Genomic DNA, 27,215 nt, shown 5'->3' with positions numbered 1-27,215 from the left:
AGCCTGATGGGAGTTGCAGTCCCTGCCTCTGCGCTAGTTTTTGGGCCTCATCCTCAGCTGTGGTAACGCAAATTTGATGAAAATCAGTCTTGCTGCGTTTTGCTTGATTGGCATTAAAAACCAACTGACGGCCAAATGGCTTACGGTTTTATTTACGTGCAGTAAAAACTTTCTCAATGTCACGGGAGGCTTCCAGAATTCATTTGTTTTCTTGTTTCCTCTGTTTGCGACACGGAGATTGCACATTGTCTCTTCATTCTGCATTCTGATTTGATCACAGTTTTGTTTTTAGGGGCGCTGCCATTTTATATGATTCGTGTGATGGGATTAAAGGTCCGTGTGATCTCTCACTGAGATTGTGGATCTCAAGCTTGAAAACAGCCAGCCTGATTGAGTGATTTCTTGGCCCTCTGGCTTTCGGTGTGATTTTTTTCCACGATGGTTTTGATCTTTCATTCTGGGCCACCGTTTTCGTGATTGTTCAGCGTCGCTCTTTGACTGGACGTCTCATCTTCTGATCCCGAAACGCGTTTTGCTGTTAACCTCCCCAGTTTCCTGCCCCTCTCACCCGTATCTGTCCCTGAGGCGACGTCAGCATGTCTGGGTGAAGATTCAGAGAGCCTCTCTAGACTGAGCAAAGACACGTACGGGAATTCACCATTTAGTGATCCTCTGGAATGACGGATAAATAAGGAAGCTCACCGACCTTTCATCAATCACATCCACCTCGTTCAACTTGTCAGCGTCGTCATCGAGCCCCAGCCTCTGTAGGTCATCAGTTTCAGAAACGCCCTGCGGTTATGTGGCCGAGTCAATAGTTAGTTATCGGAACTTTGGACATCATTTTCTTTGGGTTCCCCACACACGTGTGGTCACAGAGGTAAAGTTTTCGACCTTCATCAGTCAGTTTGACTTGTTGTCTCCTAAGGGCTGGGTTATACTTCACACTCAGAACAAGCATCATGGCTGCCATGCGTTCCCAGCATTCATTTGACACGTTCTCAGAAATTAACGCGACGCGTGCGCAAGTTGCAGTACCAGCAAGAAGTCGGGGGGCGCAGTTTGATAAAAGTCAGAATGTGACGTCAGAGTCTCTGTTTAGGTAACAGGAAGATGCTTCCTTCATCCGCCCTTTTCGACCCACCCCTTCCTGCTGAGTGACTAACAACCTGGGGACCGGCCATCTTGTTGTCAGTTTCGTTTTTAACTGGCGTCTGGAGAGACGTCTCCACAGACAACTACATTGTCGTGCGTTCTTTCAAATTATATGGCGTCACCAACAGGACATGTGGGTGTCGTCCTCGGACTTCTCAGATTTGCATGAGTTTAGAGAGTGACGTCAAAGATATGGTTTTGTATTTTTCAGAATTTTTCTGGCCTTCTCTTAGAAATTTTCTGACCTTTAATCATCCCTTACTAGGGTTTGTACTATGAGGATGCCAAACATTTGGTTGTGCTTTGCATTGAAAATTTATATAAGATTGTTGAAAACATTTTATACCATTGTATAGTTAATGGTGCGGTCATCAAGATAGGACTTCCCAGTCGGTTGCCAGGGGTGTGGTCTCAGTGGTCACCAATTACTGACAGGTTAAAAGGTTGACAACGATGGCCATTTTCTGTCCGAGTTGGAGGATAACATCCTAAAAAACTTACCCGATACGTTTGTTTCGTTTAATTGGTCCAACGACGATGGCGGCCATTTTCTATCCAAATTGGTGAATAACATCATTAAAAACTCACCCGATTCGTTCATTTCTTTTAGTCAGTCCAACGACAACGGCGGCCATTTTCTATCCAAGTTGGCGAATAACATCCTAAAAAACTCGTACGATTCATTAGTTTCTATAAATCGGTCCAACAACAACGGCGGCCATTTTATATCCGAGTTGGTGGATAACATCCTGAAAAACTCGTACGATTCGTTCATTTCTTTTAGTCAGTCCAACGACAACGGCGGCCATTTTCTATCCAAGTTGGCGAATAACATCATTAAAAACTCACCCGATTTGTTCGATTCTTTTAGTCAGTCCAACGACAACGGCGGCCATTTTATATCCGAGTTGGTGGATAACATCCTGAAAAATCCGTACGATTCATTCATTTCTTTTAATCGGTTCAACGACAACGGTGGCCATTTTCTATCCAAGTTGGCGAATAACATCCTAAAAAACTCGTACGATTCCTTTGTTTCTTTTAATTGGTCCAACAACTTTTTGGCAACATTTTCAGATCGCGATTTTCGGGTTTTGTTTTATTTTTGGCTTGCCTCATTTTCTGCTCCTCCTCTTTCAAACAATACCGTCCCTCCATTTGTGACAGTACAGTCACGTCCTTACTGCTGAGGTGACTGCTTTTCCAGAAGTAGCGAGTGAAGTAATCCCGTTTCGATGTGAGAGAAGCCCTTAGAATGGAGGACTTTCTATGAGCCGCTACCTCAGTTCCGGTCGTTATTAACTTTTTAAAGTTGCCCGAATCAATCATTTAATGTGTGCGTGAAGAGGAATTACAAAAGCATGGGGCCTAAAGTGGCCCCCCGACTCTGTCCGCTTTAGTCGAATGCCCACTTCTGTACTTTACATGATGCGGCCTCACAATAACAAAAAAAACTCAACTCTTGGCCTCACTTTTGTTGTTCTACTCAACCCTGGAGGCTCCTGCCAATGCTGCCAACATAAACTATTTCGATTTGGAAAGCAGAAGAGGACGCCACATACCACTCCAGTGCTAGCAACCCCCCAGTACAGGCGTCGCTCCGAGATGTCCACACAGATAAATTCCACCCGCATCAGGTTATCGGTGAAGAGGTTCCTCAGGTTGCTGCCATCCATGTCAGCACTGCCAACCTTTGGTGGCACGCCACTTTCTGTGCCCTGGTCAGTCCAGTAGAGTTTCCTGTGGGGAGAAAGAACCACAATCAGGTATGAATCTCAACGAATTTCAAGAATAATCAGTCAGAGGTGGGAAGGACGTGAAACACACCCAGAAATAGACAAAGAGGGTGAATGCCAGCTGAACAAATGTAGTGAGAGGTCGAGCAGAGTGACCCCCTTTTATTGGCTGGCGAGAAAGATTACAATATGGAAGGTTTGGGGCACCACAGGCCCCTTCTTCAGGCCAGATCGAATCCTTGACTTCTCATGGCATCCATACTGGCTAACATGGTACAACACACTCGTACTACCGAACATATGTGGCAAAGTGAGGTCCGGCAGTTGGTGGGAGAACTTTAAATAAATAATCTGGGGGGTTTAATGGAGAGATGGGTTCCTGTAAGCGCTACGGGAGTGGATGGCCGGGCACTCATTGCACACGTGCAGGGTCATTGGTTCTGATTGCCCCCGCTGTGCCACGTCCCTGTTTTAAAAGTGTAAAAGAGAGAAAAAAAGGAAAATAACAGAAAGAAAGGAAGAAGAAAGGCAGGAGTGAGAGAGTGAGAGAGAGAGAGAGAGGCGGTGCGAGGAAAGGCAGCAGACGGATTGGAATGGAGTGCCAGAGAGGACTGGCGCTTAGGAATGTGCTCTCGCTGGGTGGAGCCAGGAAAGGCAGCGGCGGGCACAGAGCGGAGTAGGGTTCGTTGGCACCCCCTAGAGACTGGCAGTGGGGACCCGGGCTGGGATTAAAGGTTTCCTGCCTGTGTCTGCTGGTTCTCCTCGGTCTGCAGGGTCCGGTAAGACGACGAGACGAGGAGAAATGTCTGTTTGAAAGGGGCACCGAGGTTTGGTGTTTTTAAAGACAGTTTCCTGCCTGCGTTTTAACGGATTCCTTTTTTTGATGGATTTGTAACCTCCACCAATATTTCTTTATTGGACTTTGCATTTTGGTCCCTTTAGTTGGGTTGGTTTTAATAAAATCACTAGGGCACTTTTTACACCTTCCCCTTGGCATTATGTGTGTTTGTCCTTATCTGCCAAGCTCGTGACTATCGCCCATCAGCGTCGGGTTCAAGAGGCTCCTGAGATGAACAGGGAGTGTGGAGTCCACCCGCACCGTCACGACACACACACACGGTGTGAACATAAAGAGTTACGGTGCCTGGACGTTGAGGCCTTTAACCGACGCGCCCCACAGAGGATGCCAGTCAGCCCTAGAATTTGCACAAGAGCACCTGTCACGGCCCCTCGGTCCAAGAGACGCCAACTCGCCAGACGGTGGCACCCTGCTCTGTACAACGTGACTGGAAAGCACAGACCTCGAGTGATGTGAGGATTGAGATGTGCCAACGTCAAAAGAGACCGAAAGAGTGAAGAAGTCAGACAAGCGAGTCGGTGATCCAAGGGACACAGCAGGACTGCCCACAAAGGACACCAGGATACCAGGAACGACAAAATGAAAAGCAAACCAAATGCACATTTAATGTTTGAAAGCCAACGGACTCTCAGATACGAGGAGTCGGGCAAACGGCTAGAAACAAGGGGGAGCGGGACGGCGCCACAGCCACTGCCTGACCGTGACGCAGCCACGTTCTACTTCAGGTGGACCTCCATGACTCTTCTCTTTCTGTGCTCCCGTGTTCGTTGAAGGTCAGCACACCACACAGTGCCACCTTTCCCGGTGGTCCTCCGTGTACTCATTCCTCCACTATTTGTAAAACATGACCCTTCAAGGCACATGTTGGCATCAGGGTGTTGCCCACCCAGTACAAGATGTTTGCACACAGCAAGAAAAACAGAGCCATCAAAGTGGAAAGCCCATGGAAGGAAATGTGCTGCCCGTCACAAGCCCACTTAGGCAAACGCCAATCCATGCCAATGTAGTTACCCTCTTGCTGGGTCCAGAGCGATACCCACTGGCTGGCCACTTCCCTCGGGTTTCCCTGTGTTGCCAATGATGGTTTTTCTGTAATGCTGTTCACCATCAACCCGAATTACCTGTGCAATAAATTCAGAAGGTTAGACAAGGATAGGAAGCACCCTTAGGAGAAGGACATGGGTGTCACAGGCCAGCGTCCACATCTAGATGGACTGTGCCACCCATCTGCGGTTTTGCCTTGACCAAGCTTCTGCCAGTCATGTTGGGGATGCCCACTTTCCATAATGGTGGTCTGCTGCTCCTTACCTCAATGGTCTGCGATGTGGGGTTGGTGTAGTACATCATCCTGCCGATCCAATCGAACGCCAGCCCTGAAGGAGAGCCAATGAGCGCCGCTGGTGCAAACTCGGTCCTGTTGGTGCCATCGCTCTTTACCCTGTGAATGGCGCCCTGATTTCAAAAGAAATCGTGTCACTAAGTAAACCTGCGCACCTCCCGTGGACCTCCGAAGTCTGCAGTTGCGTACTGGACGTCCCTCCCAGCTCCATGATTATCGTTTTTACAAAAAGTGGATTATGATGACGATGGCAACCAGCAGTCACAGTTAGACAGAAAGTGACAATCAGGGAGAAGGAGGCGCAACGAAACACTGCAGGCTGAGATGGTGGAGGTGTCACCCCATCGACAGGGTGGACTTTTATGAGAAGAAGTAAAAACATCCGCAGGCACAAAATGAGCGACTGTCATTGTGACGACACCAATTTGAACTGTCACACGTGGCAGACTTCCAAATGGGCTGATTTGGTCACAGCAGTGCGTCACCCTCAACTCTACTGGCTACACGCGAGGACAGGGACACAAAACTCACCGGCTTCTCCACCCAGTACACGAAATCCTCCGCGTCATCGAAATCCAAGTCCCAGCCGTGGCTGATGCTCGAGACAGGAGTCATGGCGTTGTCGTTAGTGTTGTTTGGATCCAGAGGGATGCCCACGATGCTGGTGTCCCTCACCGTCATGAGGAAGGGAGAGCGGTCTGCAAGACAAGCAAGTCAGAGGCGCACGCGTCACATGGGGGTGATGTCACATTGGCACAGACGTGGCACATAACAGATCACTCATTATTCGGCAGAATCAACCAAGTCTCCCATCGTGTTACCAACCCTTACAGAATTTACAATGCCGTTTATTTTTATGTAGCCCAAAATCTCACAAGGAGGGCCGCAATGGGCTTCAACAGGCCCTGCCTTATGACAGCCCCCTCAGCCTCAACTCTCTAAGAAGAGGAAAAAACAATGGAAGAAATCTCTGGAAAGGCAATTTGAGGACAGAGAGACCCCTTTGCCAGGTAAGTTGTGCTTGTAGTGGGTGTCCTAAAAAATGGGCAGGGGGGTCAATACAACACAATACACAGAACAGAACACAAGTCATCCTCAATACAATACAACAGCACAATAGTAATAGGACAAGGACAAGGACAAGTAGCAGGATTCTGATTGGTCCAGAGTCCATCAAGCTGTCCATCAAGTAGTATTGTTCTGGTGCCAAAATCGGATGATGTCTACCAGGTCTGGGGGGGTGAGGGGGTCTATGAGTAAATGCCAAGACCCCACGAGATACTGGAGTCCTTGCAAGGAGCCCGGGTGCTCAGTTAGCTTTACCTGCAGAGTGGGTACTGGCTGATGATGATGAAGCAGAGCGACAAGAGGAAGAGTACGGTAGTTACACCTGAGGGGCCGTTCCAGTTTAATAATAATAATAATACATTTTATTTATATAGCGCCTTTCCCATGCTCAAGGCACTTACAGAGTATAGTAAAGAACGGCAGCGTATACAGTATATAGCATTGTACAAACCAGATAAATAAATAAAGAAGATTAAGACAGTAAATTCTAAAAAAACAGACAACATAATTGATGGTCTCGCACACACACACACACACAGGTTACAAAAGTTTAAAGTACTGGCCGCTGGTTCTACAGAGGTACCCCCGATGGACCTTCTCAGTCACACCCAAGGTTAACGTTCTTGGCACATTACCTCTCTCACATGTGTGTCCATCAGCGCCCAAATTCCAGCCCGACTGGCACGCGCAGGAGTAGTAGTGCGGCCGCCGGGACGACAGCAAGCAAAGCTGACCGCATTGTGTGTCCAAACAGGGATTGTTGGCTGGAAGATGAAAGAAAAGAAGAACAAGATGGATGAAGGGAACCTCGGCGGTGTTGCTTACAGGCTGAAACAAAACTCACCGACAAAAAGAAAGAGAAGTCACGTCTTGTAGATCTGGAAGACTAAACTCCATTGTCCATCATACTGTAGGACATCCGCTTTCCTCCTACCCTTGTATGCCCAACTAAACTCCCATCCCCAGCCATTGGCCCAAATGCAATTCCCACTCCTACCTCAGAGGGAAAAAAGAAACAAAAAAAAAAACAGGGAAAAGACAAGCAGGGAGCTTTGGGGCCGAGGGGACGACATGAGGACCTCATCTAGAAGTCTTCAGAATCCTCAAGAGCTGTGAATCAGATACTTGTGGCCACCTACTGGTGAATAAGGGGAAGTGCATTTAGGACTTGTGGAACAAACTACCGAGACATGGAGTGGAAGCAGAAGACGTGACACTTGGAGGAGATACGGGGACAGCTTAGCCATTAGCTAAAGAAACGAGTGACAGATGGGCTGGGTGGTCTCTTCTCTCGTTTGTCACATTCCTGATGACGCAGGTGAGGCTGCCAACAATCCTGTTTACAACGAAGGCTCCCTGAAACTTAAGTTACCATGAAAGGCCCTCTATAAAGTAAGCATCCTGTGTTTTCTGTGTATGAATATTCATCAGTGGATCTTTAAGATGTCACTCATTACGAAAGGCACTATATGAACCTCTCCGTGTACCGATGATAAGGGCTTCAAGAAAAACATAACAGGAAATTTAAAAAGAGAAAATCACAATGAAATCACTTCATAACTGTCATGGCTTGTCTTCATATTTCACATTTGAGTTTAATTAATGATATCTTGTACCCGGTCAAAGGGTTTTGGGGGCTGGAGAACCTGATTTGGATTGAAAGTTACGATTATTTGCATCGTGGATTTCACAGGTGTGGCCATCTTGTGAATCCAAGATGCAGGAGGAATGACGCGGAGTACAAAACACCAGAAAGAAACGTAGTGAGGGAGAGGCTGAGGTCAATGGCGGGTAAGGCAAAGTGACCAACAGACAAACAAAAACGGTAAGTCAGAGTCAGGAGCTGGAGAGGAGCAGAAACCGAAGAGGAGGCCTCAAGTCCGGCCGGCTTGTAATGGAAATGACTACTCTGGAGCTCCTTCTGTTTATAGGTCACCCAACCGAGGGATAATGAAACCTCACCATGACTCAAAACTCAGGGCGGGCTTCTGCGGACGTCAACGTAGCGCCGATTGTGGTCATGTGACACGTCTCAAAAGATGGCCGACATAAACTTTTTTCTAACTGACTTATTCACTGCTTGTCTATTTCACTTTTGTACCTGATGGGCATCTATGGTGCCCCTTTATTTCTAAGGTGGCACCAGCCTGCCGTCGTGTTGGAGCCGACTGGTGCACACAGACTGTGCGTCTTCATTTATAAGGAAGCTTTGAATGGCGTACGTCTTAACTCTACGGCTAGGCCGTCCACGTACCACCTCATGTTGGACACGTCCCGTCCAAAGTTACTTAGACTTTATAAAATGAGCCGCTACCCAAAACCCCCTGCTTACCTTTGGGCTGCCGGACGGGATGATCTAACACAAGTCCAAGGGGCTCGTAGACGTTGGGCATGACGACGGTCTTGTTGCCTCCGTGCCATTTGTTGACACGTATCACCTGGTTACTGTACCTCTCGGTCCAGTATATGTGGTCTTCAAAGATGGTTATGGAGTGAGGATGCTGCACAACCTGCAGATCAGCACACAAAATCCGTCAAACTTACGCAAAAAAAGTGAACCAACACTGCTGAGAAGACGTCTCCTAAATGAGCATCCAAGATGGCGGTCAAAAGGGACAGAAAGCACCCCACTGAGGTCTTTTAGAGGACCGCAGCTTAGCATGAGTAGGCACTTGAAGGAGAGGCTCACTTTGAAATGGACCATACAGATCTATGGAAGCGTATTAAGGTACAGGGAAGAAACATCACCAGGGATATTAAAGTTGAAATGTCGATTTTCATCTCCTTGTTAAATTTTGTCATTAAATTTCCAGTCATAAACAGACAAATGCAGGGATCTCGGTGGCTACATGTGACCTGGCGCAATCCAAAGAGGGTGTGTTGTTACCCCAGGGGTGGTGAGGCAGCCGATCGAGCTGATTGACCCTTAACAGGTGGAGTGTAGGAGAGCATCGCAGCTGAGAAGAAGGCTGTATCCCACCCAAAGCACGTGGACTCTTCTGACATACTGACGTCGCGGTGTCTCATGGTTGGAGCCGGACATCACTACAATGATCTGAAACTTGGTGTAGATGACTTTATCTTGACAGTTTCTGGCTTCAGAGGATGCCTGGCCTGTAGCAGCACTATGGATTAATGGACTCCATTTCCCAGCCTGCCCTGAGGGTGTTGCCCCAATTAGATGTCTGCAAAGGGCACAGGGGCTGCTGGGGACAAGAAGGGCTGGCGGGAGCTTTAAACAGAGAGCCGGCTAAGCAACAAATACACCCCGTTGTTTTGTGTTCGTATTCACCAGTCTGTCTCTCTGTGGAATATCATTTCTTATCTTGAATAGTTGAACCTGCAAAGATGTATGGGGCGTCTCGTGCCTGCCTGTCGTGTGAGATGCATGTGCTGCGTTGGTCATCGTACTTCATCGGAGGGCACGCGCCCCACATCTCTTCACCCCTCCCCACATCAGGACTACCTCTAGGACTGTTTATTACATTACTTGCAGACAGCTGTTCCCCCTGATCATCATCTTCTGCACCAATCCACTTATATCCGCTACCATTGCATTAGGACTGGGACGTTAGTGTTTATTGGTGTGTTAGTAATTAATTCTCTGTTTATTGGTTAGACAGACAGAATAGACAGACCTCAGTATGTGCGTCTCGGGAACTGCAGGTCTGACATTGTGGTCAGCAGCACAAGAGCGTCACAGGGGACTGGACTTTCTCTGGTCCTGTTCAGCCATCGGACTTCCAATACAACTCGGAGTCCTGCCACGTGCAAAAGTTCGCTGATGACACTGCTATGGTGGGCTGCATCAGGAGTGGGCAGGAGGAGGAGTATAGGAACCTCATCAAGGACTTTGTTAAATGGTGCGACTCAAACCACCTACAACTGAACACCAGCAAAACCAAAGAGCTGGTGGTGGATTTTAGGAGGACCAGGCCTCTCATGGACCCCGTGATCATCAGAAGTGACTGTGTGTGCAGAGGGTGCAGACCTATAAATACCTGGGAGTGCAGCTGGATGATAAACTGGACTGGACTGCCAATACTGATGATCTGTGCAAGAGAGGACAGAGCCGACTATACTTCAATAGAAGGCTGGCGTCCTTCAACATCTGCAATAAGATGCTGCAGATGTTCTATCAGATGTTTGTGGCGAGCGCCCTCTTCTACACAGTGGTGTGCTGGGGAGGCAGCATAAAGAAGAAGGACACCTCACACCTGGACAAACTGGTGAGGAAGGCAGGCTCTATTGTAGACACGGAGCTGGACAGTCTGACATCCGTGGCAGAGCGACGGGCGCTGAGCAGACTCCTGTCAATCATGGAGAATCCACTGATCTACTGAACAGGATCATCTCCAGACAGAGGAGCAGCTTCAGCGACAGACTGAGGAGATCGTTCCTCCATCACACTATGCGACTCTTCAATTCCACCCGGGGGTGTAAATGTTAACATTATATAAAGTTATTGTCTGTCTGTATACCTGCATTGTTATCACTCTTTAATTTAATATTGTTATTATCAGTATGCTGCTGCTGGAGTATGGGAATTAATAAAGTATTCTATCTATCTATCTATCTTATAGTGCCTTTCACATCTATCTATCTATCCATCTATATATTACATAGTGCCTTTCACTCTATCTATCTATCTATATATTATATAGTGCCTTTCACATCTATCTATCTATCCATCTATCTATTATATAGTGCCTTTCATTTCTATCTATCTATCTATCTATCTATCTATCTATCTATCTATCTATCTATCTATCTGTTATATAGTGCCTTTCACTCTATGTATCTATCTATCTATCTGTCTATCTATGTATCTATCTATATATTATATAGTGCCTTTCACTATATCTATCTATCTATCTATCTATCTATCTATCTATCTATCTATCTATCTATCTATCTATCTATCTATCTATATATTATATAGTGCCTTTCACTATATCTATCTTATAGTGCCTTTCACATCTATCTATCTATCTATCTATCTATCTATCTATCTATCTATCTATCTATCTATCTATCTATCTATCTATCTTATAGTGCCTTTCACATCTATCTATCTATCTATCTATCTATCTATCTATCTATCTATCTATCTATCTATCTATCTATCTATCTATCTATCTATCTATCTATTATATAGTGCCTTTCACTCTATCTATCTATCTATCTTATAGTGCCTTTCACTCTATCTATCTATCTATCTATCTATCTATCTATCTATCTATCTATCTATCTATCTATCTATCTATCTATCTATCTATCTATCTATCTATTATATAGTGCCTTTCACTCTATCTATCTATCTATCTTATAGTGCCTTTCACTCTATCTATCTATCTATCTATCTATCTATCTATCTATCTATCTATCTATCTATCTATCTATCTATCTATCTATCTATCTATCTATCTATCTATTATATAGTGCCTTTCACTCTATCTATCTATCTATTGTTGTTTGTGTTTCATTCAATATATCATGTAGTCATTTGTTGGATTTGCTGATAAGTAGTGTGAGAGGTGTGAGTCGGGCCAAGGCTGGGTGCGGCCCTGGGATCTCCACCATCCAAAAACATGATGGCTTGAATCTGAGTGGCACTGGACCGCTACAATAGGAACTCAAAATGGAGATATCCACGTATCCACCATTTTGCAAAAGAAAATCAGTGTTAGTTTTGGAAATAAATAGAGTTTCATTTATGAATGTCGCACCACAAATCAATGCATTGAATCGCAGTGGGGAACCTGGATGTTTTCGCCTTTTAAACCGATGTACAACAGACACAAACCCGCCTTTAACTGTTTAAACCCGTCCCTACGCAGACCGGTTTGTGCTACCACATTCATATCTATGGAAGGTATTTTCATCTGGTTCAGTGGGTCACAAGGTTATGGATCATGTGATCCCATTTCATTGTGACATTTGAACAAAATTAAGTAGGTGATTAAAGTCGAAATTGGTCCTCCCTGTGTGGAGTTTGCATGTCCTCCCCGTGTCTGCGTGGCTTTCCTCCCACAGTCCAAAGACATGCAGGTCAGGTGCATTGGCGATGCTAAATTGTCCCTATTGTGTGCTTGGTGAGTGGGTGAGTGGGTGAGTGTGCCCTACCTGGGGTTTGTTTCCTGCCTTGTGCCCTGTATTGCCGGGATTGGCTCCAGCAGACCCCCATGACCCTGTAGTTAGGATATAGTGGGTTGGATGACGGATAGATTAAAATCGAAATTTCAGGACCATAATCCAAATGTCAACTTTTATCACCAAATCGAGTCACCGTGTCCCTATTATTTTTTTTTTCCCTGTGGCCCTAACCCTCTTCTGTAAAGTCCACTAAATGCTCTGCACTTGCACTCTCTGGGTGTGTCCAACGGTGACATTTGTGAAGCGCCATCTTCCAGAATGTATTTGTAATGCAAGCAATGTGTTTTTTATGCCAACAGATGGCTCATTGCAAACATTAGAACTGCTGGTGAGAATTCTCAAGCAAAACCTGCATAATTAAGGCAACTGACAAACTGACAGTGAAATTTATTACAGGAAAAATCCAAACCAAGAATTATAAAGAAGTACAAATCTCATTTGAGTCCATTCAATATTCTGGTGATCTGCCCTCATTTATGTCAATAAAGTTATTTATTTATTCCCCAATCACAAAAACACCATTGAAACCAGTCAGTCATTTTCCAACCCGCTATATCCTAACACAGGGTCACGGGGGTCTGCTGGAGCCAATCCCAGCCAACACAGGGCACGAGGCAGTAACAAACCCCGGGGGCAAGGCGCCAGCCCACCGCAGGGCATACACACCCACACCAAGCACAATTTAAGATCTCCAATGGACCTAACCTGCATGTCTTTGGACTGTGGGAGGAAACCCACGCAGACACGAGGAGAACATGCAAACTCCACACAGGGAGGACCTGGGAAGTGAACCCAGGTCTCTTTGCTAGCCACCTACCCACTATGCCACTGTGCCACCCTCATTGAATACAATTTTCCCAAAATTTGTGTTGCCAACAGTCTAACCTAAAATATCAATGATATGGTGTACCATATAAAGGGTACGCCATAGAAGATAAAGGGGGGCTTATAATGGGAAAGCAGCCATCCACAAACCATATGGGGACTACATATCCCATCAGGTAGCAGGACAGTGCTGGGGCTGATGGGAGGACACGATTAGCGGCACACAAAAAACTTTTCTACTGGTTGTCGTGGGCTCTCATCTAAGTACGCAGTTTTGGGGTTTAAGTCTCAATTAATCTGAGAAACAATCGCATCATCTTGCTGGACTGCAGCTTTTGTCTAAGGGGTCTCATCGTGGGTGGTGTTAAACTTCCAGAAGACAGGAGATTTACGTTTATTTACACCTGGGAAATGCTGGGTATACTTTGCCCAGTGTAGCAAAGTGACAGCAGGAAGAAATTGTGTAAATAAATTAGAAATTCCACTAACAGCTATGAAGAGGGACAACCTGAACTACCAGATCCTGAGTTTAAGACCACCAGTATGACAGTTGAGGAGCTCCAGTGGGATTACCTCTCCTCCTATCTTCTAATGACAACTGAAACTTATTAATTTGTTGTTCCTTCAAGAATCTGTTTTCATATCAAACCTAAGGCTTCCTAGGCGGCTCAGAGATGATTTCAATCTCATTTCTTTATAAAGATCCATGGAGTGGTGGACACCTCCAGACCACAGATGAGACAGATCCATTAGGCCGACTCGAGTGTCTTACCAGGTCACCAGCCAACACCTGCTGCCTGTTCAGGCCATCATAGTCACAGCTGTCAATGTAGTCCAGATAGGCGTCGGCAAAGTACAAGCGCTTGGTGGGGTAGTCAATCGTCAGCCCATTTGGCCAGTAGAGCTTGTGGGTCAGGATGACTCTCCTCATCAGTCCATCCATGCTGGCTCTTTCAATGCGGGGATTCTGACCCCAGTCCATCCAAAACATCACGTTTGTGCTGCCAAAGGAAATCGGTGAAGTACATGAATCATATGAACACACAGAGGGAGGACAGTTTAGGACTGAGGGATGGCTGGTGGGCCCGCTTAACGCATGGGCATGCTGGGCAGTTCCCCACAAGCATAGGGGTGTCATGCTAATCTATGACTGCTGTGACTTGCTGAGTGGTTGTGTAGGTAGGGACCTCAGTGCACTGCTGTGTCCAGGGGGGCCTATAATGCTGTTAAGATGGCCCTGACTGAAGGAAGCCATTTGTATTGGTAGTCTCATCAACTAGAAGGCCTCATTTACGATTCTGGCTAACCCTGCTATGACACTGTCAGGTGCCCCATCCCCTTTGCTAGTTTTGGGAAAAATTAAAAATGAATAGGAATTATGAAGAAGCAGAATTATACCTCAAGGAAGGGTGCCACCACCCCGGCTCCAAGTCCCATGTAGCACCAAAACATGCAGGGTCTTCTTCTTGCTAGAAAAGCCACACTTAGGTCAGCCATTGTAAGCAAACCTTAAACAGGTGACAATTAATATCGATAACGCCAATGCAGCTTAGGGGGGAATCCCATACTCAAGGACATCGGTGGAAGTGCATTTAGGACTGAAGCTAGGAGGCCCTTCTTTACACAAAGAGTTGTGGGACTCTGGGACAAAATACATAGAGACATGGGGCTGAAGCAGAAACCTCAACAACCTTGATGAAGAATCTGGATGGGATCTGGGGACAGCTTAGCTAAACAAATGAGTGACAAATGGACTGAAAGGTCTCCTCTTGTTTGTCACATTTTGGTGTGGTGGCTCTGAGGCTAAGGATCTGAGCTGGCATCCCGAAATGTTGCTGATTGGAATCCCCGTCAACTGCCAAAAGAGATGCCACTCTGCTGGGCCCTTGAGCAAAGCCCTTAACCTTCAATTGCTCCAGGGGCGCTGCACAATGGCTGACCCTGCGCTCGGACCCCAAGGGGTATGCGAAAAGATGCATTTCACTGCGTGTTGTCCTGTATACAGTGCATCCTGACAGTATTCACAGCTCTTCATCACATTGTCCACATTTTGTTATGTTACAGCCTTATTTCAAAATGGATTAAATTCATATTTTCCCTCAGAATTCTACACACAACACCCCATAATGACAACATGAAAAAAGTTTACTTGAGATTTTTGCAAATTAAAAATAAAAAAGCTGAGAAATCCCATGTCCATAAGTATTCACAGCCTTTGCTCAATACTTTGTCGATGCACCTTTGGCAGCAATTCCAGCCTCAAGTCTTGTTGAATATGATGCCACAAGCTTGGCACACCTATCCTTGGCCAGTTTCGCCCATTCCTCTTTGCAGCACCTCTCAAGCTCCATCAGGTTGGATGGGAAGCGTCGTTGCACAGCCATTTTAAGATCTCTCCAGAGATGTTCAATCGGATTCAAGTCTGGGCTCTGGCTGGGCCACTCAAGGACATTCACAGAGTTGTCCTGAAGCCACTCCTTTGATATCTTGGCTGTGTGCTTAGGGTCGTTGTCCTGCTGAAAGATGAACCATCGCCCCAGTCTGAGGTCAAGAGCTCTCTGGAGCAGGTTTTCATCCAGGATGTCTCTGTACATTGCTGCAGTCATCTTTCCCTTTATCCTGACTAGTCTCCCAGTTCCCCACAGCATGATGCTGCCACCACCATGCTTCACTGTAGGGATGGTATTGGCCTGGTGATGAGCGGTGCCTGGTTTCCTCCAAACGTGACGCCTGGCATTCATACCAAAGAGTTCAATCTTTGTCTCATCAGACCACAGAATTTTCTTTCTCATGGTCTGAGAGTCCTTCAGGTGCCTTTTGGCAAACTCCAGGTGGGCTGCCATGTGCCTTTTACTAAGGAGTGGCTTCCGTCTGGCCACTCTACCATACAGGCCTGATTGGTGGATTGCTGCAGAGATGGTTGTCCTTCTGGAAGGTTCTCCTCTCTCCACAGAGGACCTCTGACAGAGTGACCATCGGGTTCTTGGTCACCTCTCTGACTAAGGCCCTTCTCCCCTGATCGCTCAGTTAGATGGCCGGCCAGGGTGTGACGAGGATGGACAGGATTAGAAATGAGGACATTAGAGGGTCAGCTTAAGTTGGACGGTTGGGAGAGAAAGTCAGAGAGGCGAAATTGTGTTGGTTTGGACATGTGCAGAGGAGAGATGAGGGGTATAATGAGCGAAGGCTACTAAGGATAGAGCTGCCAGGTAAGAGGAGAAGAGGAAGGCCTAAGAGAAGGTTTATGGATGTGATGAGAGAGGACATGCAGGTGATGGGGGTGACAGAGCAAGATGACGAGGACAGGAAGATATGGAACAAGATGATCCGCTGTGGTGACCCCTAACGGGAGCAGCCGAAAGAAGAAGAAGATATCAAATAAACAGCATTAAACAACATTATAGGCCCCTGGGCAAAGCAGTGCACTGGGGCCCTTGTCTTAATGGAGACCCCTTGTCAGCCCACACCTCCTGGTCTACTCACTGATTCCTGGGGTCGAGCGCCAAACCGCGAGGGCTGGTGATGTTCTCACTGAGCAGAACAGTTCGGTGTCGTCCATCCAGCGTAGACACCTCGATGGTGTCCAGAACCGAGTCAATCCAGTAGAGGTTCCTCCCCACCCAGTCTACTGCAATGTTCTCCGTCAGTGTAACTCCACTGTAAAAGATCTGGCAAAAAAAAAAAACAAAAATCATTTGAATTATTTAATTACATTTTTTTAACTAATATAATATTTTGCAGCGAAGCGACGAAGTCAATTGACAAAGAAAGTGTCAGAGCAGAAAAAAATCCAAAATGAAAGCAAAAAAGAAGACAAACAGCACATTGAAACCTGGCAGATGAGATCACATTCAGGAGACACGTCTTTGCTCCACGGCAGTGATTCTCAACCTTTTTCAATGTGTGCCCCCATTTTTTCATTTTAGTTTTTGTGGCACCCCCCCCATAAAATTTTTATGCATGTTTTCAGATTTTTCATTATATTGTGATCCCAACAACACTAAATTTTAATTTGGGAAAGCATTATTGGCTCAAGTCAACCACTTTGTCATCTGGGATTAATAAAGTATCTATCTATCTATCTATCTATCTATCTATCTATCTATCTATCTATCTATCTATCTATCTATCTATCTATCTATCTATCTATCTATCTATCTATCTATCTATCTATCTATCTATCTATCTATCTATCTATCTATCTATCCTGCCAACTACGCTATCTATCTATCTATTATATAATGCCTTTCATTCTATCTATATAATAGTGCCTTTCACATCTATCTATCTATCTTATATTATCTTTCACATCTATCTATCTTATATTATCTATCTATCTATCTATCTTATATTATCTATCTATCTATCTATCTATTATATAGTGCCTTTCCTGTCTATCTATCTATCTTCTTGCCACTCTCAGTAGCTAATCTGCCAGGTTTTCTGCAGTACGTCTCTCAGTAAACTCACAACAGTCAAGAAGGCAGGATGTCATCTTAAAGTGACGGACGTGTCATGTATGAGCAGGTCGTTCTGGATGTCCGGCAGTCAGTTTTGACCCTGTCTTGCCACAATGCACGCTCCGTGTTGGAGTAATTGTTTGGGATGAGGTTTTTCTACTGGGGATAACATACTTGGGGTTTAAAGCCTGGACAAAAGTTTTAAATCCTTTGTAATCCACAATGGAAAATGGCTAAAATGATAGCCAGTGACTTTCAGACAGCTCCTTGTCAACACTTATCTGTTTGGCTCGGTCATTTGTTTTGGGATCTGCTTCTTCTTTCGGCTGCTCCTATTAGGGGTCACCACAGCAGATCATCTTCTACCATATCTTCTTGTCCTCGTCATCTTGCTCTGTCACCCCCATCGCCTGCATGTCCCCTCTCACCACAACCATAACCCTTCTCTTTGGCCTTCCTCATCTCCTCTTACTTGGCAGCTCTATCCTTAGCACCCTTCTCCCAGTATATCCAGCATCTCTCCAAACCAACACAATCTCGCCTCTCTGACTTTGAGCTGACCCTCTAATGTCCTCATTTCTAATCCTGTCCATCCTCGTCACACCCAATGCCAATCTCAGCATCTTTAACTCTGCCACCTCCAGCTCTGTCTCCTGTGCCACAGTCTCTAGCCCATATAACATGGCTGGTCTCACTACCATCCTGTCACTCCTGCTGATACCCGTCTGTTACAAATCACTCCTGACACTCTTCTCCACCCACTCCACCCTGCCTGCACTCTCTTCTTCACTTCTCTTCCACACTCCCTGTTACTCTGTACTGTTGATCTCAAGTATTTAAACTCCTCCACCTTCACCAGCTCTACTCCCTTCATCCTCACCATTCCACTGACCTCCCTCTCATTCACACACATGTATTCTGTCTTGGTGGTCCTACTGACCTTCATTCCTCTCCTCTCATATATCCAGCTCTCCAGGGTCTCCTCAACCTGCAGATCACAATGTCATCAGCAAACATCACAGTCCACGGGGTCTCCTGTCTAATCTCGTCTGTCAGCCTGTCCATCAGCATTGCAAATAAGAAAGGGCTCAGAGCTGATCCCTGATGTAATCAAACCGCCGTCACTCCCACCACAGACCTCACCACAGTCACACTTCCCTCGTACATGGCCTGTGCCACTCTTACGTACTTCTCTGCCACTCCTGACTTCCTCATACAACACCACAGCTCCTCTCAAGGCCCCCTGTGCTTATTTTGGTTGGAGTTGCAGAAAGCTGAGATAAGCCTGCAGTTTTTGGAAAGACAGTGGATGCTGCAGCAGAAGTTCAATGGATGGCAGCCGGAGGAGAATGGGCGAGCTCTCCTCCAGTGGGCACCGACAGCTGAGAGCTTCTTAGATGTCTGTGCAGGTTTGGTGTTGACCCTGCTCTGCGCTGACGGATATTTTCATTTTAAAAATTCTGCACTCAGGGGCGGCATGGTGGTGCTGCTGCCTCACAGTAAGGAGACCTGTGGTTCGCTTCCCGGGTCCTCCCTGCGTGGAGTTTGCATGTTCTCCCCGTGTCTGTCTGTGTGTCTTAAATTGTCCCTAGTGTGTGCTTGGTGTGTGTGTGTGTGTCCTGCAGTGGGTTGGCACCCTGCCTGGGATTGGTTCCTGCCTTGTGCCCTGTGTTGGCTGGGATTGGCTCCAGCAGATCCCCGTGACCCTGTGTTCGGATTCAGCGGGTTGGAAAATGGATGGATGGATGGAAATTCTGCACTCAGCTTTGCAGTCTCCAATATCATTGAAATGCTGCGCTCATTTCTTCACGTTTGTATTTAACTCGCTCTGTGTACCTGGCTGGTCTGTACCATTACACTCACTGTCTTTCTCCTTTCACATCATGGTATGCGCCTAGTCTGCCTTTGCTTGTGATTGGCTGGGTGGTGTGCCCATCAAAATAAAGTCCCGCCCCTGCCTGCATGGATTCTCTGTGGCTGAACATTCTGCTCTCCCGGCTCTTAGAGGTGAACGACACATCATGACACGCGGTCATTTACACGAATAACACAGAGCCGATACTCGACAAACTCGGTGTGGTTTTTCTACCATAAACAGTTGCAGTAAACAAGTTTGTTTTAATAAATTGCATCTACTTCGATGTCCATTTTTTTTCACGCCCCACTTGTAGATATCTCGTGCGTCCCACAGGTTGAGAAACACCTATGGGCACGGCTTTTCTTGTCTGGACACCGTCACCCTGATGTCTGCCTCACGCAGAGGACCACAGGCACATGGAGTAAGTGACCAGCTAGTGTGGTGGACCATCAGACCTCCCACTTGATGCTATTTTGGGTGAATGAAGTGAGTGGCCTCACAGGTGGCACGGTGGTAGTGCTGCTGCTTTGCAGTAAGGAGACTGTGAAAGATTGTGGGTTCACTTTCTGGTTCCTCCCTGTGTGGATAGGGCTTTGAGTGCTGAGAAAAGCGCTATATAAATGTAATGAATTCTTTTTATTAGTGGGACTGGCCAACTCTGTTGGGCCGAATGGCCTGTTCTAATGGTCTCACCAGTTTCCTGTCCGTCCCGTTCCTCAGGGCACTCCAGATCATTTTCTGAGACGTGTCGGCCCAAAAGATGGTATCCGTAGCCGCGTCAAAGTCGATGGTGCCGATGTTGATGCCATCGTTGATGACGGAGTGGATGACGTTAGGGTTTGCTCGGATGCTGTTTGATAGAATTTGATTCCGCCGGGTAATGAACAGAAGGGCTTCCCTTGGATCTGAAAGGAATGTTGAGATTGAATTAGACTTTGCTGAACCAGACAGGCGAGGAGACCCTTTGGAGATCAAGATTCATGACGTGCATAGCACACAAGTGGCTCTGTAATCTACCTTGGTATGTCACTAGTGAATCAGCCGAACGGCCACCGCTTACCTGTGGCTTTGCACACCCGTCCGTCAGGCTCCAGCATGTAGCCCTCGTCACAGTAGCAGCGGTAGGAGCCCCGCTCATTGACGCAGAACTGACTGCAGGATCCCGGGATCTGACACTCGTCAATATCCAGGCAGGTCTTGGAGTCGTTGAGGAGCTGGAAGCCAGCCGGGCAGGTGCACTGGGCTCCGAAGGGACCCTGGATGCAGCCATCAGTGCAGCCGCCATTGTTTACGGCACAGTCATCCTCATCTGAAAATAAAGCGTCAGTGTTAGCCGCATGGACACCCTGGGCTTAAATACCAAAGCAAACTAAAGCTGCAGTGGCACTGGGGTCCCGGAGCCTGGGTGCTTGCTTTCCATACATTTGGAATTCTGTTCTGTCAACACGACTTACAAGGAGAAGATCGACTTCCATTCAACTTCATTCTCATTTGTCTCATAATAATCTTTATGAACAGTTCCAGTCGTCCCCTCCACAGTACAGAAATGGCACTTATAAAAATGACTAACGACCAGCTGATTCTGCTTTAATTCCTATTCTCATCCTCCTTGGTCCGAGTGCGGCCTTTGTCACTATTTGTCACACGACTCTTCTCGATAGATGATCTTCCATTGGCGTTACCCGCACTCCACTCCACTAGACTGGTTCAGATCCCACCTCTCAGGCCGCACTCAGTTTGTTCAGCTTAAAACTTTCACATCCCAACCCACCGCTGTTACTTCAGGTGGGCTCTGTCCTGGGGACCCTCCTTTTCATTATTGACCTCCTTCCCCTCAGTAATATCTATCTGACCTTAGCTTCCACTGTGACGCTGATGACCCCCCAGCTCTATCTACCTTTCCACCCGCCTCACTTACTGACTGCATAGCAGAAATCAAATCCTGGTTTTCTTCAAATTTTCTTAAATTAAATAACAAAGTGACACAACTGAGGTTCTCCTCATTGGTACAAAACCCACATTATCCAAAACTGATCACTTTTCATTTGTTATTGATAATTCCTTCCCCACAGGTGTCATCCTTGACAGCACTTTATCCTTTCAGTCCCACATCAGTAACATCTGCGTATGTCCACCTGTGTAACGTTAATCGTGTTCGCCCCACAACACTGCTATCCTCGTTCATAGCCGTGTCACTTCTCGTCTGGTTTATTGCAATTCCCTTTTCTTTTGTCTTTCTCTCAAATCTCTTTATAAGCTTCAACTGGTCCAGAATTCAGCTGACCACCCACATCATTACTAGAACCCCCCTCTCTTCACCATATCAGCTTCATTGGCCTCCAGTTCAGTTCCGAATTCAATTCAAAATTCTCCTACTAACTTTTAAGGCTCTCCACCACCTCGCCCCTCCATATCTGTCTGACCTCCTCCATGTTGCCATTCCCTCCCATACTCATAGATCCTCTTCCTCCACCCACTTGACTGTCCCCTTCACCCGTCTTCCCACCATTCAGTTGCTCTGCTCCCCAGCTCTGGATCTCACTACCATCTGAGCTTAGAAATATTGAATCATTTTCACTTTCAAATCTAAACTTAGGTGGCATGGTGGCACAGTGGTAGCACTGCTGCCTCGCAGTTAGGAGACCCGGGTTCACTTTCTGGGTCCTCCCTGCGTGGAGTTTGCATGTTCTCCTCATGTCTGCGTGGGTTTCCTCCCACAATCCAAACACAGGCAGGTGAGGTGCATTGGCCATCCTAAATTGTCCCTAGTGTGTGCTTGGTATGTGGGTGTGTGCCCTGTGGTGGGCTGGCACCCTGCCTGGGGTTTGTTTCCTGCCCTTGCACCCTGTGTTGGCTGGGATTGGCACCAGCAGACCCCCGTGACCCTCTAGTTAGGATATAGCGGGTTGGATAATGGATGGATTAAAATCGAAATTTCAGGACCACAATCCAAATGTCAACTTTTGTCACCAAATCGAGTCACCGTGTCCCTATTTTACATGCAGGTGAGGTGCATTGGCCATCCTAAATTGTCCCTAGTGTGTGTGTGTGTGGGTGTTTGTGTGCCTTGAGGTGGGCTGGTGCCCTGCCTGAGATTTGTTTCCTGCCTTGTGCCCTGTGTTGGCTGGAACAGGCGCCAGCAGATCCCCGTGACCCTCTAGTTAGGATATACTGGGTTGGATAATGGATCGAATAAAATCGAAATTTCAGGACCACAATCCAAATGTCAACTTTTGTCACCAAATCGAGTCACTGTGTCCATATTTTTTTTTTCTTCCCTGCGGCCCCAACCCTCTTCTGTAAAGACCACTAAATGCTCTGCACTTGCACTCTCCGGGTGTGTCCAACGGTGACATTTGTGAAGCACCATCTTCCAGAATGTATTTGTAACGCAAGCAATGCGTTTTTGGATAATGGATGGATGGATGTAATATGATATTAGTTAGTTTAAACACTATAGGGGCTTAAGAGTTGATTATTGAAAGTTGGGGGACTTGGCCTCTGCCAGACCACTGGGCAGCTGTGTGCCACAACTTAAGAGCGCTGCTGTTTGTATTCAAGGGCTTTTATATTAGCTTGCATGCATATGTTTTACAGTAGCATTTAAGTTTATATGGGGTGGCACGGTGGCTCAGTGGGTAGCGCTGCTGCCTCGCAGTTAGGAGACTCGAGTTCACTTACCCGGGTCCTCCCTGTGTGGAATTTGCATGTCCTCCCCGTGTCTTCATGGGTTTCCTCCCACAGTCCAAAGACATGCAGGTCAGGTGCATTGGCCATCCTAAATTGTGCTTGGTGTGTGTGCCCTGCGGTGGGTTGGCACCCTGCCCGGGCATCCTGCTTTGCTGGCTGGGATTGGCTCCAGCAGACCCCCCCGTGACCCTGTGTTAGGATAGAGCGGGTTGGATGATGGATGGATTGTTGTTTAGAAGTTTTGAGTGTGACTTTTTAGAATTGGTTTGCTTTTAATTGCTTTGCCCCAACTGTCTGCATTTTGACCTTTTTTCTTTAATCCTCTTTATTTATACGCAGGGTCGAGCAGAGGGGGCCCACGCTAACCTCTGCATGTTGTGACTTGCTGAGTGTTTGTGTTGGTAGGGGGGGGGGGGGGGGACCCAGTGTACTGCTTTGCCCGGATGGGGGGGTCTATAATGCTGTTAAGACGGCCCCCCGTTTATATGCCTTACATTACATTACTAAGAAATTCACATACCCCCCCCCCCCAAATAGGCAAGGGTGTCTTTGGTTCCCGTCTCCCATTTAAACTTTGGCCTATCTTGTTAGAATTCCTGCCCTCAAGTTATATAAGAATCTCGACGTATTTTATGGAGTTTTCTGACCCAGAGAATTGTTTCTTGGCCTCAGGTTATTGTTTTCTTTGAAGTCTTTATTTTAAATTTTATTATTTTTTTTCCCCCGTTTTGTCTTCCAAACCTAAGTGTTTTGAGGCTCACATCAGTCATTGGCATGGGAATCCTACCCATGATGCACCGGTGGCGTCATTGGCACAGCCACACACAGGTCCCCCCTCTCAGCTTCACGTTATCTGAGATGAGACTCGTTATTTGTAATCTATGCACTTAGGGTTAGGGTTAGGGAGAATTTATTTATGGACTTGACTTTTGCTTTGAACTTAGACTTTGATTCTTGATCTCCGGCTTTGACCGTCTGCTTCCTTTTCTGACCTCGTCTTTTCTCACTCATTCACTTTTTCGGATGTCTTGCTGAACTGGGTACATGTTTTTTGTGTGTGTGTGCAGCCAGTAGCCACAGCTGGGCCACCTTTGGGTGTCTCGCGCCATCTTAAGTTTGAAGGCCCAAAGCTTTTCTGTGTTTTGACGTATACTGTATTTCATCTTCTGGACCTAAACGTCTACAAGCTCTTGACATCTCGGTCAGGACACCTGCAGTCACAACACCGTGAGGATGGACACACAACTTGTTGAAGATCTCACTGAACACACCTGCACCGTTCCATGGGCTTCCTTCAGGGGTTTGTATGATTGGGAGTGACAGCCACCATTCCAAGTTATCTTCTCGTCATTTCCATATTTGCTCATCTCCATACATCCACCGCAATTCCTCTAACCCTAACCCTAACCCCATTCATCTCCACTCGTTACAAGTGCGAAGCGACAGCCTGGACCCCAATTTAAGTGAGGCAGGAGATGCAATGAGATGTGGCCAAGCCAGAGAGGCTCACAGGTAACAAAAATGAAATGAATCTCCCTAACTTAGCGTTGATTCCCAGCCATATCTGCTTGGTGTGAGTCTTCTCTAAGTTCTGGAATTCAGCAGGTGTTCTCATTCCCCCCCACCCCTTACTAAAAGACTTACTGCATGAAGGAGATTCATCCTCTCCATAGGGACAGTCCCGCTGCCCGTTGCACAGCTTGTCATTTGGGATGCACAGGTCTTCCGATGGGCATTTCCACTGATTGTTGGCACACTGGAACGGCGGAGCCGGGCAGTCTTTTTCGTCGCTCATGTCGCGGCAGTCGTTTTCACCATCGCAGACCCAGCTCTGTGAGACGCAGTTCCCGTTGTCACAGAGGAAGTAATTAGGGCGACAAGTGGGGACCGGGCACCCGTTGTGCTCATCAGAGCCATCCCGGCAGTCAGGGTGCCTGTCGCATTCCCATTCCTCTGGGATACACAGGCCATCGCTCTGGCACTGGAACTCGTGGTCGTGGCACATGCCTGGATGGCGTGTGGCTGCAACAGAAAAACAGATAAGGGTAAGTGACAAGAAAAGCTGGCGTGGCACTGCCCCCTGTTTCCTAAAGTGGTGTGTGACCCGCTCCTGTCTTTGCTTTTTTGGTATTTTTCACTTTTACTAAACTTTGTCAAAGAAGCTTGTTTTCACTTATTCTCTGGTCACCTTAGTAGTGCTTGTAATTTTGGTTCAATTTGTTTCCCAACTTTCACTCAGGTAAGACCCTCAAGTGTGACCCTCCCCATGGCCTTTGTCCCTTGCTGTGACATTAATTAGCCTGTCTTTGCTCTTTGGACCCCATTTTGTATCTTCCTTGTTGATTTATTGGCCTCCAACTCTTTGCTGTCCCATTAAATTCCAAAGCACATAGCCTTGGACACTTCCAATGATGCCCACTAGAGGGAGATATCACCATCCAGTCATTGTGTAAACGCAGAGTCTTTAAAAATACAAAAATGTGTTCGTCACAAAGTCGCTTGCAACACGAATGAAGCTCCATAGGAGCACTAAAGACCAAAATGGAGTTGCGTGTAACACCAAAGGCAGGCAATCCAAAGCAAACGATACAGAAATTCAAAGAATTGTTAAAATAACAGAGCAGAGGGTCAAATAATCTAGGAGTCCAATAAATGAAATAAACACAAGCAGACACCCCGGAAACACCCTGGCATGTTCAAAATGGACCACCGGGAATTATGGGAGAGCCTGCAGACTTATAGAGTAGAGGGCGGTTCCCAGGAGTGATTGGCAGGTGGCACCGCCTTCTTTGGGGGGACCACCCAGAAAAACACACAGAACACAACAACAGAAAACAAAGAGAAATGCGCATCCTCATCAACGCAAAATCAAAGAATCAAAAAGGAACAAAAGAGACAAATTGGAATGCCAGCCTGTCTGATATTTTTTCGCCCTTTTTGTGGGCCGCTTGTAGAGATGTTGACTTTTTTTTTTTTTGCCCACCCTCAGCATAAGCCACGATGAAGGTAGAAATTGCACTTTGTACTCACGGCAATTCATTTCATCCGAATGATCCCGGCAGTCGAAGACCCCATCACACCGGTAGCTGAAGTGGATGCACTGGTCGCCGCTGGCACAAGCAAACTGGCTGGTGGTGCAGCGGAATTCTGTAAAGACATCATAATGAATTCTTTGCATTTATATAGCGCCTTTCTCACTACTCAAAGCGCTCAGCAATTGCAGGTTAAGGGCCCAACAGAGCAGAGTCCCTTTTGGCATTTACGGGATTCGAACCGGCAACCTTCCGATTGCCAGTGCAGATCTGTACCCTCAGAGCCACCACTCCGTCCTTTGCTTTATTACACAGTCCACAGCGGACAGCCCGGACCTGTGATGGCAGCTTTACTGTATTGTTGCTTTACTCAACTCCACAAGCTCTTTTGTTACTTTACTTTACACAGGATGGCTGCTTGCCCCCCACACCTCCCAATTGCCACTTTCTTTCACTTTTGCGTTTCCTGCCAGCTGGAGCCCACTTTCCAAGTGGGTGCTGTTAATTCTTGTAGTGGGGGGTCCCAGCTATTGTGGCTCTCTAAATTTTCCTTTTGGTTCCACTGTCACATACTAAAAGGCTCAAAGGACCAAATTAAGGTAATTCCATGCCAGGCCAGGGGGTGGCAGGGTGCACTAATCCTTTCTCTGTTAATCCTGCACATCAAACACGGGAAATTCGGCCTGAAACTCATTAAGTTTAATGCAGAGCATCCTGAAAGCAGGCCGTCGGCACAACTGCCTCCATATGCTCGGCCATTTCCACAACTCCACAAGCTTATAGCCTCCTGACTTTCCAGTTTGCTATTTTTCCAATAATTTATAATTATATTTATAAGATTATTTCTACATCATACATTGTAAGCCCTAAATTAAAAAGATCTCCACCCCAATCAGCTCAGCTGAATGTTTGTTAATCCCACTTCTGCCACCAGTAAAGCCCGCTTAACACTTCTTACCACAATTCTTTTCATCGGAGCCATCGATGCAGTCCAGGTCACCGTCACACACAAAAGCGTTGGAGATGCAGCGGTGGTC

The 27,215-nt window shown here is 46.7% G+C and overlaps 1 protein-coding gene across 1 annotated transcript in view; it reads right to left on the bottom strand.

Annotated features, from left to right (window-relative positions):
• lrp2b (low density lipoprotein receptor-related protein 2b) overlaps positions 1 to 27,215 on the bottom strand; it is a 218,375-nt gene that overhangs the window by 96,800 nt on the left and 94,360 nt on the right. Inside the window, exons 21-33 of the mRNA XM_051936218.1 lie at positions 27,137 to 27,215; positions 26,177 to 26,293; positions 24,791 to 25,168; positions 20,517 to 20,765; positions 20,150 to 20,361; positions 16,622 to 16,806; positions 13,911 to 14,139; positions 8,490 to 8,667; positions 6,793 to 6,921; positions 5,621 to 5,787; positions 5,059 to 5,202; positions 4,762 to 4,871; positions 2,718 to 2,895 (exon numbers count right to left, since the gene is read on the bottom strand). The exon at positions 27,137 to 27,215 is cut by the window's right edge and continues 41 nt beyond it. Coding sequence (XP_051792178.1) covers positions 2,718 to 2,895; positions 4,762 to 4,871; positions 5,059 to 5,202; positions 5,621 to 5,787; positions 6,793 to 6,921; positions 8,490 to 8,667; positions 13,911 to 14,139; positions 16,622 to 16,806; positions 20,150 to 20,361; positions 20,517 to 20,765; positions 24,791 to 25,168; positions 26,177 to 26,293; positions 27,137 to 27,215 — 2,355 coding nt within the window. The remainder of the gene's footprint in view (positions 1 to 2,717; positions 2,896 to 4,761; positions 4,872 to 5,058; positions 5,203 to 5,620; positions 5,788 to 6,792; positions 6,922 to 8,489; positions 8,668 to 13,910; positions 14,140 to 16,621; positions 16,807 to 20,149; positions 20,362 to 20,516; positions 20,766 to 24,790; positions 25,169 to 26,176; positions 26,294 to 27,136) is intronic.

The sequence above is a fragment of the Erpetoichthys calabaricus genome, chromosome 14, assembly GCF_900747795.2.
Source record: "Erpetoichthys calabaricus chromosome 14, fErpCal1.3, whole genome shotgun sequence".
In the NCBI taxonomy this organism is placed as follows: domain Eukaryota; kingdom Metazoa; phylum Chordata; class Cladistia; order Polypteriformes; family Polypteridae; genus Erpetoichthys; species Erpetoichthys calabaricus.
This window is presented reverse-complemented; position numbering and strand designations above follow the sequence as displayed.